Below are 16,328 nucleotides of genomic sequence, written 5' to 3'. Positions count from 1 at the left end.
ACAGCTAGGGAATGCAATCCCACAGCAAAATCTCAATCCCGGTATTTGCAGGATTGTTAGATGTTAATCCCGCGGGATCCCGGTATTTGCGGTATCCCGCAAAACTTTAAATAAATTTGCAAATAAGCAATTCTGTGCGGTTAACTTCTGTATTAAAATAAATCGCAAATTATCACAATATTTAACAAAAAAGTACTTTCAGCCTAACTTAGAACTCAAAGAAAAGGTGAACTTCTAAAGTGCCTCAAAAATCATAGTACATTTTTAACGAAAAAAGTTTAACAATTATTTAAAAATTAACATCTCAGTTATGCGTTTCATTAACAAAGTACACAGAGTCGTCCCCTTGATCGCCAAATTCCTCAGTTCCGCAAATCCATTTATGTGCGGGATTAATCCCGCAAAAATGCTGCGGGATCCCGGTATTTCGGGATCCCGCGATCCCGTTATTGCATTCCCTAGTTCCACCATCTTGTTTGTTTTCTGTTTTTATTTATCAATATTGTTCCACACGCTTCGACCGCTGTTGATGGTACTATTTCTTTAAATATTTGCCACATTTGTTTTTCCATTCTTTTGCATGCTATCTCTTACTTTTAGTGCGCAATCGTCAATTGCAGTTTTTGTAACTTGCAGTGCATCAGATATTTAGATCGATTATGTTTAAATAATTTAGATCCAACCCTGAAAATGCTCTGTATATCTGAATTTACTCCTCATTTTAAATTTCTGTAGTTTTCTTGAAAATTCACACATTTATATATGTATTTTTTGCAGGGGTTGTAACTTTTGTAGTAGGTACACAAAATATTTTTAGTTTTTTGATAGATTATTATTGTTAAATGATCTATAACAAACCCTGCAATTGTCCTGATGTACAGATAAATTTCTGCTCGTATTTAATTTACAAGAATTCACATGTAGTTTGTAAATTAGGTCAAGTGGTGTCGTGGTGAATCCCAAGTATCATCAATTGTTGGCATCAATTAGGTGAAAACATCAATTAGTCTTTTTGGTACAGTGTTTTTTGTATTTTACAAGGGGCTTACGTGATACAGCCGCTAATCTGTTCAGTCGTAGTACAAAGGCTAGCCATTTAAAAAGATCAGTTAGACATTGTCTGATTGGATTAACTAAAAAAATTATTGCTAAGTCAATCATTAAAACTGTTCAAAAGCACTTAGGTATTAACTAGTAGGTAAATAGTGAACGTTAAGTATTTTTGAAGCCATCTAAGCTATGTATACAAAATAGTATGTGTATGAACTATGAAGGTTGGCACTTTCATTCCAAAGGTGAAAATTCATCAAAGCCGGCCCATGTGGCGCAGTTCAGTTAAAGCTGAAATGTGGTGCTAAGGGTCCCTGGTTCGAATCCGGGTTCGGGCATGGATATTTGTAAATGTATAGTGAGTTGGGTTGATAGAGCAGCCTTGGCTGAAACCACCCACTCAAAAATAAATTAAAAAAAATTACACTTATCTTACCTTTAATCTCACGAAGCAAGATGAACTGATTACTGTTTGTCATCTGTAACAAACGTAAGTAAACAGGGTGCTATCGAAATAACTTGTTCAATTTTAAAATTTGGCTCAGACAATGCACAAAAGCCGAGGCGAGCTAAGTAAGTAATTAACATTAACAAACAATTCTTACAATATGGAAAGTAGTACGCAAAACATGTAGTTCTCCCTTGTTAAATAAATAGACAATTTTAATTCTTCTAAACGTTTTTTTTTTATAGATTCAATATCACATATTGTATGGTTTTGGAAATTACATTACGGGGTATTTACATAATATAGATCTAACATAACTCTAAAATTAAATATAAAAAAAGACGTCCTAAAATTCGAATATCTACACTTTGAATATTTTTACCAAATTAGTTTAGAACTTTCGCTTTACAATTTACAACGTTGTGTGTAAAAATTACTAGTAAATTTACAATTTTTCTTTAAAAGTTCGGGTGATTCCTTTTTAAAACAATATACATTCAGACGCGAAAACTAACCTTAATTATCTAATTCAGTAATAAAATCCTCACTCCTCGGTCGTCATTCACTAATTTTAATATCACGAGTCAATCAAAGTTGATATAAATTATTCTGAAGTTTGTCTTTTTGTAATAAGGCGTTAGGGTTGTTATTAATCATCTACACAACAGTACCGACAGCACTTTCTACAGACGCACACACATATACAACATATCAGTACAACTAGTGCCACTACCCCGAGCGAGACGTACAGCCAGTTTATTTCCGGAGCCGCCTCGTGCACGCAGAGCTCTTCGGATTCGTCACTAAACGTTGTATCTGTAACGAAAGGAATTTAGAGTCGGGAAAAGTGTCTTTGAAAAGGTTACCTTTCGAATTGGTGACGTTGGGGCAGTTGATGACACCGTTGCAGACCAGCCTGGCCGGTATGCACAGCCCAGCCTCGCCCGGACAGGCGAACTCGCACACCTCATTGGAGTCCTCGAGGACTCCATCCTCGGTCAGTCTTGATGTCATTAGGCTGCCGTCTTTATTTCTGGGAAGATGAAACAGCTCGGTCCAGGCGATCTTGAACGCCGCGCGCGTCGGCGATGTACGTCCGACAAACTGTATCGTGATGGAGGGCTCCGCATCGTGCGGACTCAGTTGTGCAGCGGATAGTATTGGAAGCTCCTTAGCGAGCGAAACGTTTTCGCCGCACACGGAAAGGTGGGGCTCAGCCTTATCCCTCAGATAGATATCAATGATGCCGTCGTCGCACGACTTCGACGCGAATTTTATACGATCGAAATGCATCCATAGATCTCGTTCCCTGTTGATCTTGACCTCCCAGATGCAGCGAATTGATTTCGGCGGTTCAACGTAGCCTATCGCCTCGTAGTAGGGGTAGTGTATTTCGCCGTCGGTTGTTGGCTGAATAATGGGCGGACCGCAGAGTGGCCCGTGGACGAACTCATACGTTGCCTCGAACAGGGCGGCGTTGTGCTTGAAGTAGCTTAAGGCCGCGTGGGCGCTGTCGATGATCAGTTGCAAGTTCAGCTGCTCGCCTCTCGAAATAACTTGCGTCGACCCGGTGTGTCGGTTACACAAACAGGTGAGGTCGCCGGTTTGGGCTGCTTTTGTAAGAGTTATTGGTGGGTACGACGAATTTGAACCCGCGAGAAGGGGCTCCCAAATAACTATTTTATCGATGCGGTCTTCAATGCAATTCAGGCACGGTCCTGGGTTGTACGGGTGCTCCTGAAACGAGTTGCTGAATTGCTATTACCTTCCAAAGCAAGACTCACCTTGAAATGTATATTGCTGACAGTAAGTATAACTCGGGCGTACAGCCTTTTATCTGTCACGAATCGGTAGAGGCACTGCACGTCTTCGCTATTCGGCGTTTGCTTGTAGACCAAAGTGTTCAGGGGCGATCGCAACCAACCCTTCGTGGTCTTCCACGAAGCGAATACCTCATCGCAAGGCTTTCCCGGCACCGGCTCGCCCAACTTTGTGTTGTTGAAAAAGTCGTAGTGCGCCCAGTAGTACAAGGAAGATCTGCAATCGATCCAGCTTAGTCGACCATGAGTGGTCGCCGACACTTACCCGCTGTAACTGCCGGTTTTACTTTCGAATCTGACGAACAGAGCGTTTCCGGTCGAGACGAAGTCGTGCTTCTCCATCGGCTTTGAAAAGGTATCACAGAAAGTCTTGATAATCTTCGAATCGTCTGGCCACGGCGCATCGTAAAGCGTAAGCGATTCGCCGCAGTCGCCATCGATCGGTTGTATAGGCGACTCGATGCGGTTGATTCGGAAACTAAGAAAGAGTTAGCACAGCATTCTGTGAGCCAACGAGGCTTACCTTGGGAAATACAGTCTCACAATTTCGCCTTCGTCGCCCTGCATCAGATACGTACAACTGGTATGCGGGGGATACCAGTGAGCGACGGATAGGAAAATTCCTTCCGAATCGCCCGACGCTCTCAGGCTTTCCGACGACAGTAGCCAATCGCACGTACCATTTCGACTGCCGGCGGTATCGACGTGTCCGGGCCAGTTGCCGACGTTAAAGTGGAACCCGGTGTTTAACAGTGGACCGGCTGGCGACGAGACGAACTCGACAAATAGGTCTTGGGAGGTACCTATTATGGAGTAGGGAAATTTCCCCATCCCGCAAAAAGTACCGATTACTGAACTAAACTCGTTCTTGCCATCGTAGACTTTGATGTAGTCGTAGGGGCAATTCTCCTGACCTGTGAATTAGCCTTAGTTAACTTAAGTCAGATTGCCAACTATGGGAGGAGGTTGGGTGAGGAATAAGGATAACAAGAACAAGAAATGCAGCAGCCCTGTTTTGTACACCGATTAATAAAATCAAAATACCTAGGCAGCAATATGTCATTTTTGAACAACACCCCCAACGGAAAGAGATGCGTAGTATACATATAATAAGCTTAATTTGTTCATCATAAAATGTCGGCTCGAGGAGGTACCTACTACAAACCTAATACCTTTAAAACAATGTAGTTCTATTTGCAAGTCCTTGTATAGGGGCTGTTCATTCGACCCTCTCTGCACTCCGGTTCTATTTTGTTTTTCCAGTTTTTTTTAGATTTTAAAGTGGACAGCCTAGCTTATTTTTATTAAAGAATAGGGGGGATTAATCTTGAAAGAGAAATTCAAAGGCATTCTTTTCTTGGCCCTATGGAATATTCCCTGTGTGGTTCACATTGAAGTTTGAATTTTAGTTAGTGGGGGCGTTGTCAATTTGCTAATTCTCCAAAACCAAATGGTGATAGCGGATATTTTTTCTTAAGGCGGAAATTTACCAACGTCAACTCCAATTTTAGTATTTGTTTTTAACGTGCACAACAAAAAGGAGGCTATCGTGCAGTTAGAAAGAAGAAAATTGATCATTATGTAATCGTGTTTCTGTCGCGTAAAGGAGAGCCGTAATCGCGGTTAAGGACGAATCAATTTAGCTCGCCAGTATATGTTCGTTGCCGTAAAGAGCTATTGTAAAAAAATCAGAGTAGTTGTTTGCTTCGCATGATAGGAAATAGGGGGTTGAACTCTGTCTTCGTGATCATAAAATTATTATAGTTGTCGGAGTAGAAAAAACAGTAAGAAAGAAATGTAAAATTGTTACATAGTGAAGTTTTCTTCTTTTTGGGACGATCTAAATTACGTTTAGATTTTTCTTAAAATTGGTTAACACCAAACCGTTGTGTTAATAAAACTGTTGCTTGCCCGTAACTCTATAACACTCTACTCCTTCCTTTTTCATCACTTCACTACACCTTCTTTCTTCTTTTGCCTCGGGACGGGCTAGTCTGAGAGTCTTCGTAAGGACCCGGCTGTGGATCTGTGGATGGACCTTGTTGTCGTGGTCTGTGGATGGAGCTGGTTCGCGGTATGTGGATGGTAGGAGGACGGTAGTGGGTGGAAAACGGTTCCTTTCGTTGAGACTTCCAAGAAAGATAACGCCCCGTCACCTTTGATCTCGAAAACACGCACGTTTTACTTTCAAAAACACCATCTCAGGGGAAGGAGAAGTCCGAGGAGAAGTCATTTAATGATCAAATTAATCGTTACTTTGTTGTGCATTTTATTAAGAATTAAAAAAAGGGAAATTGGGACACGTCTGGAAGAAATATCTATTGGTGATGTCAAAACTTTAAGAGCGAATATCTCGAAAACGGTCTGTCGGAGGAAAGTATCCTCCAAGGCAAAATGAATCAACTGGGCGAGACATACCTATTGGTGAAGTCGAAGCAAATACCTTGACACGAAGTGTCGAAAGAGGGTACTCATACAAGGCAAGTGTAACGTCAGGAGGGCACATATCTATTGGTGATGTCAAAGCTTTCAGTGCAAATATCTGCAGAATGGAGTGTCGGAGGATTTCGATTTCCTCCCCTCCCCATTAATCATCCACCAAGAAAGTAACCCAACCATTTACTAACCTATTTCACTTTAAAAAAATGCACTTTAGCTGAACAAGAGTTGTGTACAATTTATACGTTTTTTATTCATGTGTGACATTTTCAACTGATTCTATGCGAAATTAAATACTCATTCAGGGCCCTCTTAGCCATATTCTACGCCGGGGTACGAAAGGTCATCCTGAGCCCCCCTGTATATAAAAAAACATAAATAAACTGATTGAATATGTTGTTGAGATATAAAAATTATTCACATCCGAGCACGATAAGAGGTCGAGGTTGAAATCTTTCATTAGAGTACTATAAAGGATAAAGCCAGTTCAACCCCCACCCCGCCCCCAATGCCAAACTGCGGCAACGGTGCCAATGAGATTATTTTCAATCGGATATTCTGATTGTACGTTGAATTTTAGTGAAATTCAACTACTCACGTGTTTGTTGTTTTTTTTTCACTTTTGCCGCATTTGCGGCTTTTGTGGTTAGCGCATGTGACTTTTCAAAGTCAAAAAAGTCCATGTAAATGAAAAACCAATATCACCACTTGATAAGAAATGAAAAATTATATTAAATCGATATGTCGGAGCACTATATTTTTGCATTTTCTAAAAGTTGCACGAAAAGTAGCCGTTTTGGCGCGGCCGCTGGCGGTGGTCTGGTTGGTCCTACAGATTTGGTTGTTACATGTTAAATGTATAAAATTTTGTGGACTACAATTTTGTATAGAATAGTTTTTCTTTTAAAACGTACCGTTTTTGAGTTATAGGCGAAAATGTAAAAATGCCGCAAATAATTTGCGGTTATTTGCGGCTGCCGCAGTTAGCTCACCTCTGGCGTGTTAGCAAAGTGAAAATTCGGGTTCAGCGGTTCAAAATACATATAAAACCGTTGAGAAAAAAACTTCGGGAATTTTTTCCTGGAAACGTCAGTTCTGGAACCCCCGTTATTGTACTAGTAACCCTAAACAAAGATTTACCGTTAAAAAAGCTGCGGCCACAGAACATTTGCGTCATTTGAGAATTAGCCAAGGTTCGTTTTCTATTTTTCCTGAGTCATTGTCGCTTTGAGAAGGGTGGTAACGGGTGTAATTTTGTATCAATATCGTCACCTGCAAAAGGAACGTTTTATATGTAAAATTAAAGGTTTGAATCTTTAAGAAAAATCATCGTAAATTATAGTTGACTGAAGTAAAGAAAAATTTTCATTTGTATATTCTTAAAGGAATCAACCTATGGACAATTGAAGCTGTGTTGTAACGTATGAATCTTACCATATAAAATTCACTAGAATTGGATTTGATAGATGAAAAAGTTCTGTTTCGATTTCATTAAAGAAAACTCCCAATTTAGTGAGTGTAAATTTATGAGTATATTTTAGGTGAACTGTTGTAATTAGACTCGATATTAAGTTTAGGTTTACTGTAAGAATCGTATATCAAAAACAAGGTTTTCGTTAACAGTCATTCATGATCATCCAAATACAACAGTATGTAATAAGGTAATTTGGTGAACGTTTTCGCGAGACATAATTTTTATAACCTTAAATGCGCCTTCCATACTGTAAAAGTAATGCGCTACTTGTAACAATTACGTGGAAAACCTCAAGTTGATCATGAACCCTTCAAAAAAACGACGCTACAAAAGAAAAGCAAACAGGAAAGTAACAATAACTTCCACTTTTACGACGTAATAATTTTGAGCGAAATTTCAGGCTATTTCTCTTGAAGCTTTCTACTTATCTTAAAAACCTCTGTAAATATTGGACGTTTTTAGCGGAACAAAAACACATTTACACCCAAATAAAGAAATTAACAACACGGCAAAGAGGCGGTTTTGCGCCATTGTCGGTTTTTAATTTGCGGTCGTCCGATTTTATCGAGACGCGCGCGCGCGCGCTTTTGAAATTCTGTAACATTATCGCTTAAGGGCGAAGTAAGAAAGGGAGGAAAAAAGTAATCATGTCATAACGGTTACTTTTTTTGTTTAGTTACGGCACGTACATTAAGTCTGTCGCGTTATAGTAGTTGAACAAAATATTCCCCGAGTTTTTGTACGGCAGAAGTGCTCGACAAATTAACTTTCTAAAAGCTGTGTATATCAACTTGAAGGATTTTACGAGAATAAACGTCTGCACAAGTGCTATTACCACTAATTTACATCTAATAAATCTTTTTAATCTCGCAGCTGAATGTGCACTCATTATTTTTTTTCGGCAAACGGTTAGACGTAATTTTCTTTAATCTACGGTGGCGTTACTGAATAGAGAATATTGAATCCGTTTGCCAAGTTTGCAAATTTTCAGTTTGAAATATACACAACAAAAAGTTCTTTCCAATTTCGATGTTTACACTGTTTAAGCGAATCCTTATATTTTCATTACCTTAGAGCTAACGACTAACAAAACGCACAGTTGTAAAGATAATTAAAAATAGGAACTTTTTGAAAAATTCCATTTTTTCCTTTTTTGGGCCGTTTGGACATCGGACAGACGAATTTAGGGGGTTAATTAGTAGTCCAAACAATACAGAAAAACATCAATAGATGCTTTTTACCTTTAAAAGCTTGACGGGGTGGATTCCTAATCACTTTTGAGCGCGTATAAGATTCTTTAACGGATTTAAGAATAGTGCTAACATTTTAAACGATTTTTTAACGTAAACCCAGTAAAGAACTGTTACGATTCTTCGAAATTTATTTAACTTCTATCGCGGATGGATCATCTGTGATTTTCTGCCATTATTGACAAAGTTTTTCTCTAAATAAAACAAGAAAGTAAGCTAAAATGATCCAAGAAACTGAAATTGTGGAAGCAACGAAGGGAAAAGGGTTGCGAAATGATGAAATTATAGTTTAAGGATTTAGTTTCGTAACAATCAGTTGCGTATCGCTGGGCCCGAAACGTAATTTGGGATTTGACTTACCTGACGATATCGGCCTCATAGGGCAGGTCATAATATTCTCGCATCGCTGCCCATCAATGTTGAACTCCTCATTTTCAATATAAAGTTTGATGAAAGGTAGCCTCGTGTTTAGATAGTATCGACAATGAAGGTTTCTAGGATAAACCCCAGGATAAGCCGGAGATTGAACGTAGCAGGTTTGCAGACGACAATCTCTAAATATTCGCTCACAATAGGATCTGGAAAAGAAAGAAAACGAAAAAATATATATCGCGTATTGTTGTGAGATCTCATTTTTTTTAACAATGTCGTCGCAGGAATACCCAATTATTATTAAATTATTGCCGGGAGTGCTCGTCATGCTTTTCAATTGCAAGTACGTGCTTGAGGCGCCGACCGATTCAATTTAAAAAATTCATTACAAGCACGCTGAACATTTCAGTAATGATTTATTTTAATAGTGAAAATTAATTGGTTTATGCTTTCCTTTCTACCGTTTAGTCGGACGAGATTTGCTTCCCGTAGAGTGAAAAACAATTTGCTGTTAGGAATTTTCATTTTCAATCGCGGGAATGTCATTAAACGGGATGGTTTTTGTGTGCGGTTTTCATGTAATTTTATTAGTAGTTGATTGGATTCTGTCAATATTGAGGTATTCATAAAATTATGTTTGATGAACTTTAGTTTTTTTGCAAAAAAATATACGTTTTTGACAAATTTGATACGTATATGTAGGTACATATTTTTATAATTCCGAATATGATCAGTTATCCGGATCAAAATTTGTTGAAGATAATTAATATACGTGAATTCGGATCAAGTAACTGAATGTAATTTTCTAATGTCAGATATAATAAAAGTCATTGTTCATATAATTTTCAATAATCTTATAATTTAATAACGATAATAACTGTGTAATAAGTGCTAATCATTTCCTGAATCCTGCAATAATCCAGGAGGTTATGGGCCCAGACCAGGAAGTTGTGGAAATAAATTAGTTACATCATAATAACTGGACGAACATACGTGGGAAACATTTTTTAATTTGAAGAAAAAATGACATCGTATGGACCAGCAAAAATTGAACCACTGACACACGAAAATTATCGTTCATGGTGTCAAAGGAAGGCGATTTTGAATCTGAATGACTTATGGGAATTCACATTAGGAGAAAATGTGAAACCAGAATTACAAATCGAAGAAAATGGAAATTCAACAGCAGCATCAACAATTGCAAGAAAAGTCTGGTTGAGAAAGGATGAGCATGCACAATCCTTGATGACTCTTGCAATGACCGGTGAGCAAATTGAATTAACCAATGATTGTCAGACATCAAAAGAAATGTGGGCAAACTGCAGAAAATTCATGTGACGCAAGGACCACTTAGAAAATCAATGATGATCAGAAAATTAGCGGTAACGAGACTAGAAGACGGAGAGGATGTTAGAAAACCTTTAAATGAGATGTTTACAACGTGGCAGAAACTCAAAGAACTGTCACTGGAAATTAGTAAGGAATTATTTTCCTATCTCGTTTTACTAAGCCTTCCGCCAAGTTTTGAGGTATTTTGCACCACAATGGAGTCTCAAGACACATTACCGGACCCCGAAGAACTGAGAATCAAAATCATTGAATGTCGAGATTCAAGGAAGCACCATGCAGAAACAGGAATACAAAATGCCATGGTCGCAAAGAAGAATTTCGATAAAAAGTCATCGGAGGAAATTGAAAGGGAAAAGAAATTTCCGTATAAATGCAACCGCTGGAGAAAGAAAGGACACATGGCCAAATTTTGTAACCGAAAAGGAAAGCAAGACAATTCCGCTAAAGCAAACAACGTGGAAGCTACAACAATGTACTCTGAAGTAGTAACAGAAGCTTTTGGAGGATTACTCAATTATGGGAAAAACAATTGGTGTGTTGATAGCGGATGTACGTCACATTTATGCAGAGATGAGGAAAGTTTCACAAAACTGCAGAATACAAATGGAGGGAAACTAAAACTCGCCAGCAATTCATCGACAGAGATCAGAGGAAAAGGAACAGTGGAAATTAAGTCGAATTTTGCCGGAAAAGTCAAGGAAATAAAAATTTAAGATACGTTCTACGTTCCAGATTTGAGAATGAATCTCCTATCTGTGGGAAAAATAACAGACAAGGGGATGATAGTCACTTTTAATGATAAAACCGTAGATATCGTCGACAAGAAAACTGGGAACGAATTGTACATAATTCAAGAAGAAACGAATGAATGCAATTCTGTATCAGAAGTGACGACGAAAGAATCGAGACTAAATAAAATTGAGATATGGCACCGAAGATTGGGTCACGTAAACTTTAAAGATCTTCAAGAAGGTTCAAGAAAGGGTACTATTAGAGGTATTAACATCGATGCAGCCAGGGATGGTCTCGAATGCGAAATCTGTATTCAAGGAAAAATGACAAGAACTCCACGAACGAGAAAAGAAATCAGAAGAATTACTAGAAATAATTCATTCAGATGTCTGGAGATCAGCCAGAATAGAATCAAATGGAAAAGCAAAATATTTTGTAATATTTATCGACGAGTATTCTGGATGGTGTGTGGTAAAACTTTTAAAGAATAAAAGTGACGTTTTCAACGCGTTTAAAGATTACAAAGTACTGGTTGAAAATCAGACAGGAAAGAAAATTAAATATTTACAATCCGATAATGGAAAAGAATACGTAAATAAAGTCTTTGATGAATATCTGAGAACAAATGGAATTAATAGACGATTAACCGTCACACTCACACCACAACAAAATGGGATCGCCGAAAGAAGAAATCGTACACTGGTAGAAATGGCGCGATGTATGTTGATACAATCTAGATTACCTCAATCGTTCTGGGGCGAAGCAATCAACACAGCCAGCTACTCTAGAAATCGATGTCCATTGAGAAGTTTGGGAGGAAAAACATCACACGAACTTTGGACTGGAAAAATACCGAACGTTAATTATTTTCGGGAATTTGGATGCACAGTATATACTCGAAACAGGGAACAAAATCCAGGAAAATTCGAGGCTCGATCTAAAGCGGGAATATTTGTCGGATATGCAGAAATATCCAAGGCGTACAGAGTGTGGATCCCAGAAGAGAGAAAAATTGACATCACACGAGATATCAAATTTATTAACGAATTCGAAAAGAAGACAAATTGTAAATTCGAAATTAAGAAAAGTAGACAAATAATGGAAATACCGATGAAATCACATGCAGTAGAAGTTCCAGATGTCGAAATTAATGAAGAAGAGAATTGGTTCGATGCGGAAGAAACTGATGAAGAATACAACCGAATTCCTAAAAATCTAATGATGCAGCAAGATGGAGACGTCAACAACGAGAATCCAAGAAATCAAGAAATAGCACATAGAGAAGGAAATGTTGGTAAAAACGACGAAAATTTCAGAAGAGAGAGAAATTTCAATCATCAGCAACCGAATTATCGAGCAGAAGACGATGTACCAGACGATGAAATAGAAGGACCTGAACCAGAGATAATAATGAAACGAGGCAGGGGAAGACCTCATCTTATACATACTGGACTCAGGGGAAGACCTCAAAAGCAATACAATATGATTAGAATCGTTGAAGAACCTATTGAATTTGCAAACATGGCAGAAATTCCTGTTCAATCAGCACTCAACGGAAAAGATTCGAACGAATGGATTGAAGCAATGGCATCGGAACTAAAATCCATTATCAAAAATGACACATGGGTTCTTGTAGATCGACCGAAAAACAAACGAATTATTGGAAGTCGTCTCATCCTCATCTTAAGAAACAAGTACCAGGCTGACGGAACACTGGATACGAGGAAGGCAAGAATCATCGTCAGAGGTTTTGGTCAACGTCCCGGCATAGATTACGACGAGACGTATGCACCAGTGGCAAGACAAAGTTCAATACGATTGATTACGTCTCTAGCGGCTCAACATCAAATGGAAATGAAACAATATGATGTTGCATCTGCATATCTAAATGGAGTATTAAAAGAAGAAACATATATGGAAACTCCGGAATACGTGGAGGACATGTTGCGAAAAATTATCACAACAGAGCCAAGTAACAACACAATCAGCAAAAAGACCAAAGAAATGCTAAAATCTTTCTTGGGAGGAAACAAAGTGTGCAGAATGCTAAAGGCACTTTATGGGTTTCATCAATCTGGAAGATCATGGTTTGAGAGATTTCAAAAAGATATGAAGAAATTCGGTCTCACACCATCAAATTATGATCCGTGTGTGTTCTATTTGGGACGAGGGGAAGAAATATTCCTATTAGCGGTATACGTTGATGATATCGTAATTATCTCAAAGGACAAGAAACGGATAAAGGAATTTGAAATTTATGTATCAAATTTATTTGAAATCATGAATCTCGGGAATGTAAAATATTGCCTAGGAATAGAATTCTCAAGAACTGACGATGGAATTATAATGTGTCAGAAAGGATATCTGAAGGATATACTCGAAAGATTCAAAATGGAAGATTGTAAACCAGTCTGTACGCCGATTGAATTGGGAACCAGATTACAAAAACCTACAAGCAAGGAAGAACTAGAAGGTTCAGAACATCTTCCATACAGAGAACTCGTGGGATCATTAATGTATTTAGCAGTTTCTACGAGACCTGATATAGCTCACGCAGTCAGTTATCTTAGTCAGTACAACTCCTGTTACACCAAGACACATTGGATAGCTGCAAAACGAGTACTCCGGTATCTAAAGGGTACGTCAAACATTGGTCTAAAATATCAGAAGACAGCAGAATCGTTAAAAGGTTACGTGGATGCGCATTACGCAAATTGTGTCGACAATAGAAGATCGTATACTGGATACGCATTCATTTTAGGAGGAAGTCCAATTTCATGGGAATCGAGAAAACAGAGCACCCCAGCTTTATCGTCTACTGAAGCAGAATACATAGATTTAACCGAAGCTGCAAAGGAATCTGTTTACTTACATCGATTTCTTACAGAACTCGGATTTGAGCAAAAAGCGAAAGGAATATTGTTCTGTGAAAACAATGGGGCAATAAAGTTGTCGAAAAACCCAGTTTTTCACAACAGAACTAAACATATTGATGTGAAACATCACTTTATACGAGAAATTATTCAAAGTGAGGAGGGTCCAAAAATCGAATATATTTCTACGAAGGAAATGGCTGCAGATATAATGACAAAGGGATTACCGAAGCCAAAGCATCAAAAATGTTTAGAAATATTAGGTATTTCTAATATGAAATAGTCTATAAAGAATAATTCACATATCAAGGGGAAGTGTTGAAGATAATTTGTTAAAATGATTGATACGTGAATTCTGATCAAGTAACAATGTAATTTTCTAATGTCAGATATAATAAAAGTCATTGTTCATATAATTTTCAATAAACTTATAATTTAATAACGATAATAACTGTGTAATAAGACAGTGCTAATCATTTCCTGAATCCTGCAATAATCCAAGAAAATTTAAACATCAATTCCTATTACGGCCATTCCATTCCAAAGCTGCAACAACTTCAACATATCGCCATTTTTTTTAAATAGAACCCCCCTGTATTCGAATGCATTTTTGAATTCTACGCGTAATTGTACATCTTTTTTATTATATGGTTAATTTCCGAAAAACTAGTAGTTTTAAAAATAATTCGATTCGTAAGAAAAATTGGGCATTTGCAAGCGTCATTATATTGTCAAAATTATTACTTAAATTTTGATTCCATGTTTTATATCTCTTATCCTGGGTTAAGTAAAAGTATATTTTTCTGTCATCTTTCAGCTCTTCCAAAAACCTTCAACTTTTGATAATAATGGCCTATCCGATCTCTGAGATTTTTCAAAATATCTTGGTTTTCAAATAAATTAGCATCTTTCCGGTTCTTGATTGCTCAGTTTAGTTCTTGATCCCATAGAAACAAGTGTAAGTAACTAAAAAAGTAATGTAGAGGTAACAGGAATGATTTTTGTCTCTTTCGGCACCTAAAGAATGATCTAAGTGGTAGCCATGGTAGATAAGAGCGAGGATGCAACAATAACTGTTTTTTCTGCAATATATTTTCTATCTATTACCCTAACAAGTAATTTGTTAACCTGCAGTTAAGGAACATTTTAATAAAAAGCTTAAAAACAAATAAACTGCTACTATTATGTTGCTACTAACAAAAGGGTTATTTTAAATCCAAGAGTTAATTTCAGTGCAAAGGTAGAACAAAGTAAGGATAGATGCATTGTGTAGCTTTAACGAAGCACTTGACTTGATTGAGTTAATAAACTACTCTTGTTACTGGAAACCTGGGTGGCGATTTCCCGAGCGCATAGACCGAGGGTAAGTTGATACATTGCCATTTCTTACACTGCCTATCACTGAATAAGAGCTTGAAAGATAGGAGAGATATAAAACCATTACTCTCATTTCTATCGATCTACATTGTTTATATATTTGAAATTGCTATCATTTGTATTTGTCTTTGCGCTTTTGTCTGAATATAAAACATCGATTCACGCTAAGCAATTGTTTGAAAAGTTGTATTCATCGATCAACGTATTTTCGGGATAAATAAGAACAATGATTCCATAACTAAATTGAATTTCAAGCGATAATGCTCACGTAAAGCGAATCTATTATGTTCGTACTCTTATTACTTTTGTTACCCCCCTCACTCTTCTTTGCGATAGCATTTGCAAGTTCGCATGCTCAAATTAAATTGTGAACTTGTCAGTTTTGGGTGGACGTGGGCCCACTAAAATTTTAAGTAGATATAAAATTACTTACCCCTGAACAACTTCGCCACGCCTATTCGGATAAAGTTCGGGATGCTGTCCATATCGTAAATAAACGACAAGTTGCTGTTCGGCTCGAGTGTCAAAGCTAAAATAAGTTTGATCGGTGAAATTGTCGACATGAAAGACGACTTTGACGAAGGAAGTTTCGGACATAAACGTTTGAGGCTGCTCGGTCTCCCCGCAAAACATCCCCGGCTCCTTTCTGTTCGAGACGTCAGTTTTCGCATTTCCGTCAACGATCTGAAAACGCACAAAGAAGACACGTGTCAACGAATTCGTTCAATTACGTTCTAGTTTTCTAAATATACACAACAATATAGCGACGCCCGCGGATTTAACAAATGGAACAAAGCGAAATTCGTAAAACGGATTTAGAAGACGGACGAAGCGGAATCCTGGCATTTATATAGAAATGTTAACGTTAATTGCCAGGGATCCACTGACAGCGGTCTAAAGGTATCAAAATTGCGGTCAACCGACGGTCGAGCCAAATCTCTTCTGAAGGAAGATAAATTCTATTATTGTATCGAATTTGGGTTTTACTCTTGTTATCCTTTATAGAACATTCTCTAAATTAGTCATTTGTCTCCCATTACACTTATGAATATTGCATTAAAACCCGGATAGATACAATGTAGATCACAAAGAAACATCTCGTAGGGCCTGGAACGTTTCCAAACCCGTAGATTCCGCATCGTT

The 16,328-nt window shown here is 37.9% G+C and overlaps 1 protein-coding gene across 1 annotated transcript; it reads right to left on the bottom strand.

Moving 5' to 3' along the window:
- Positions 1-1,789: 1,789 nt before the first annotated feature.
- Positions 1,790-15,868, bottom strand: LOC116181469 (cubilin). Its single transcript, XM_031501853.1, has 7 exons — positions 15,619-15,868; positions 8,842-9,059; positions 3,842-4,232; positions 3,584-3,796; positions 3,283-3,535; positions 2,365-3,235; positions 1,790-2,314 (listed from the first exon to the last, which is right to left on the bottom strand). The coding sequence occupies exons 1-7, from the start codon at positions 15,816-15,818 to the stop codon at positions 2,148-2,150; spliced, it is 2,313 nt and encodes a 770-aa protein (XP_031357713.1). The 5' UTR covers positions 15,819-15,868; the 3' UTR covers positions 1,790-2,147.
- Between the last annotated feature and the right edge of the window lie 460 nt (positions 15,869-16,328).

This window comes from Photinus pyralis, unplaced genomic scaffold, assembly GCF_008802855.1.
Source record: "Photinus pyralis isolate 1611_PpyrPB1 unplaced genomic scaffold, Ppyr1.3 Ppyr1.4_LG9, whole genome shotgun sequence".
Classification (NCBI taxonomy): Eukaryota; Metazoa; Arthropoda; class Insecta; order Coleoptera; family Lampyridae; genus Photinus; species Photinus pyralis.
The sequence above is the reverse complement of the archived record's forward strand: the minus strand, read 5'-3'. Positions and strand labels throughout refer to the sequence as shown.

Coding starts and splice junctions, on each gene's coding strand:
- LOC116181469 (XM_031501853.1), bottom strand. CDS start 15,818: ATGTTTTGCGGGGAGACCGAGCAGCCTCAAACGTTTATGTCCGAAACT. Junction 3,797..3,841: donor GTGAGACTGTATTTCCCAAG/GTAAGCCTCGTT, acceptor ACTCTTTCTTAG/TTTCCGAATCAACCGCATCG. Junction 2,315..2,364: donor CAACGTCACCAATTCGAAAG/GTAACCTTTTCA, acceptor CTTTCGTTACAG/ATACAACGTTTAGTGACGAA.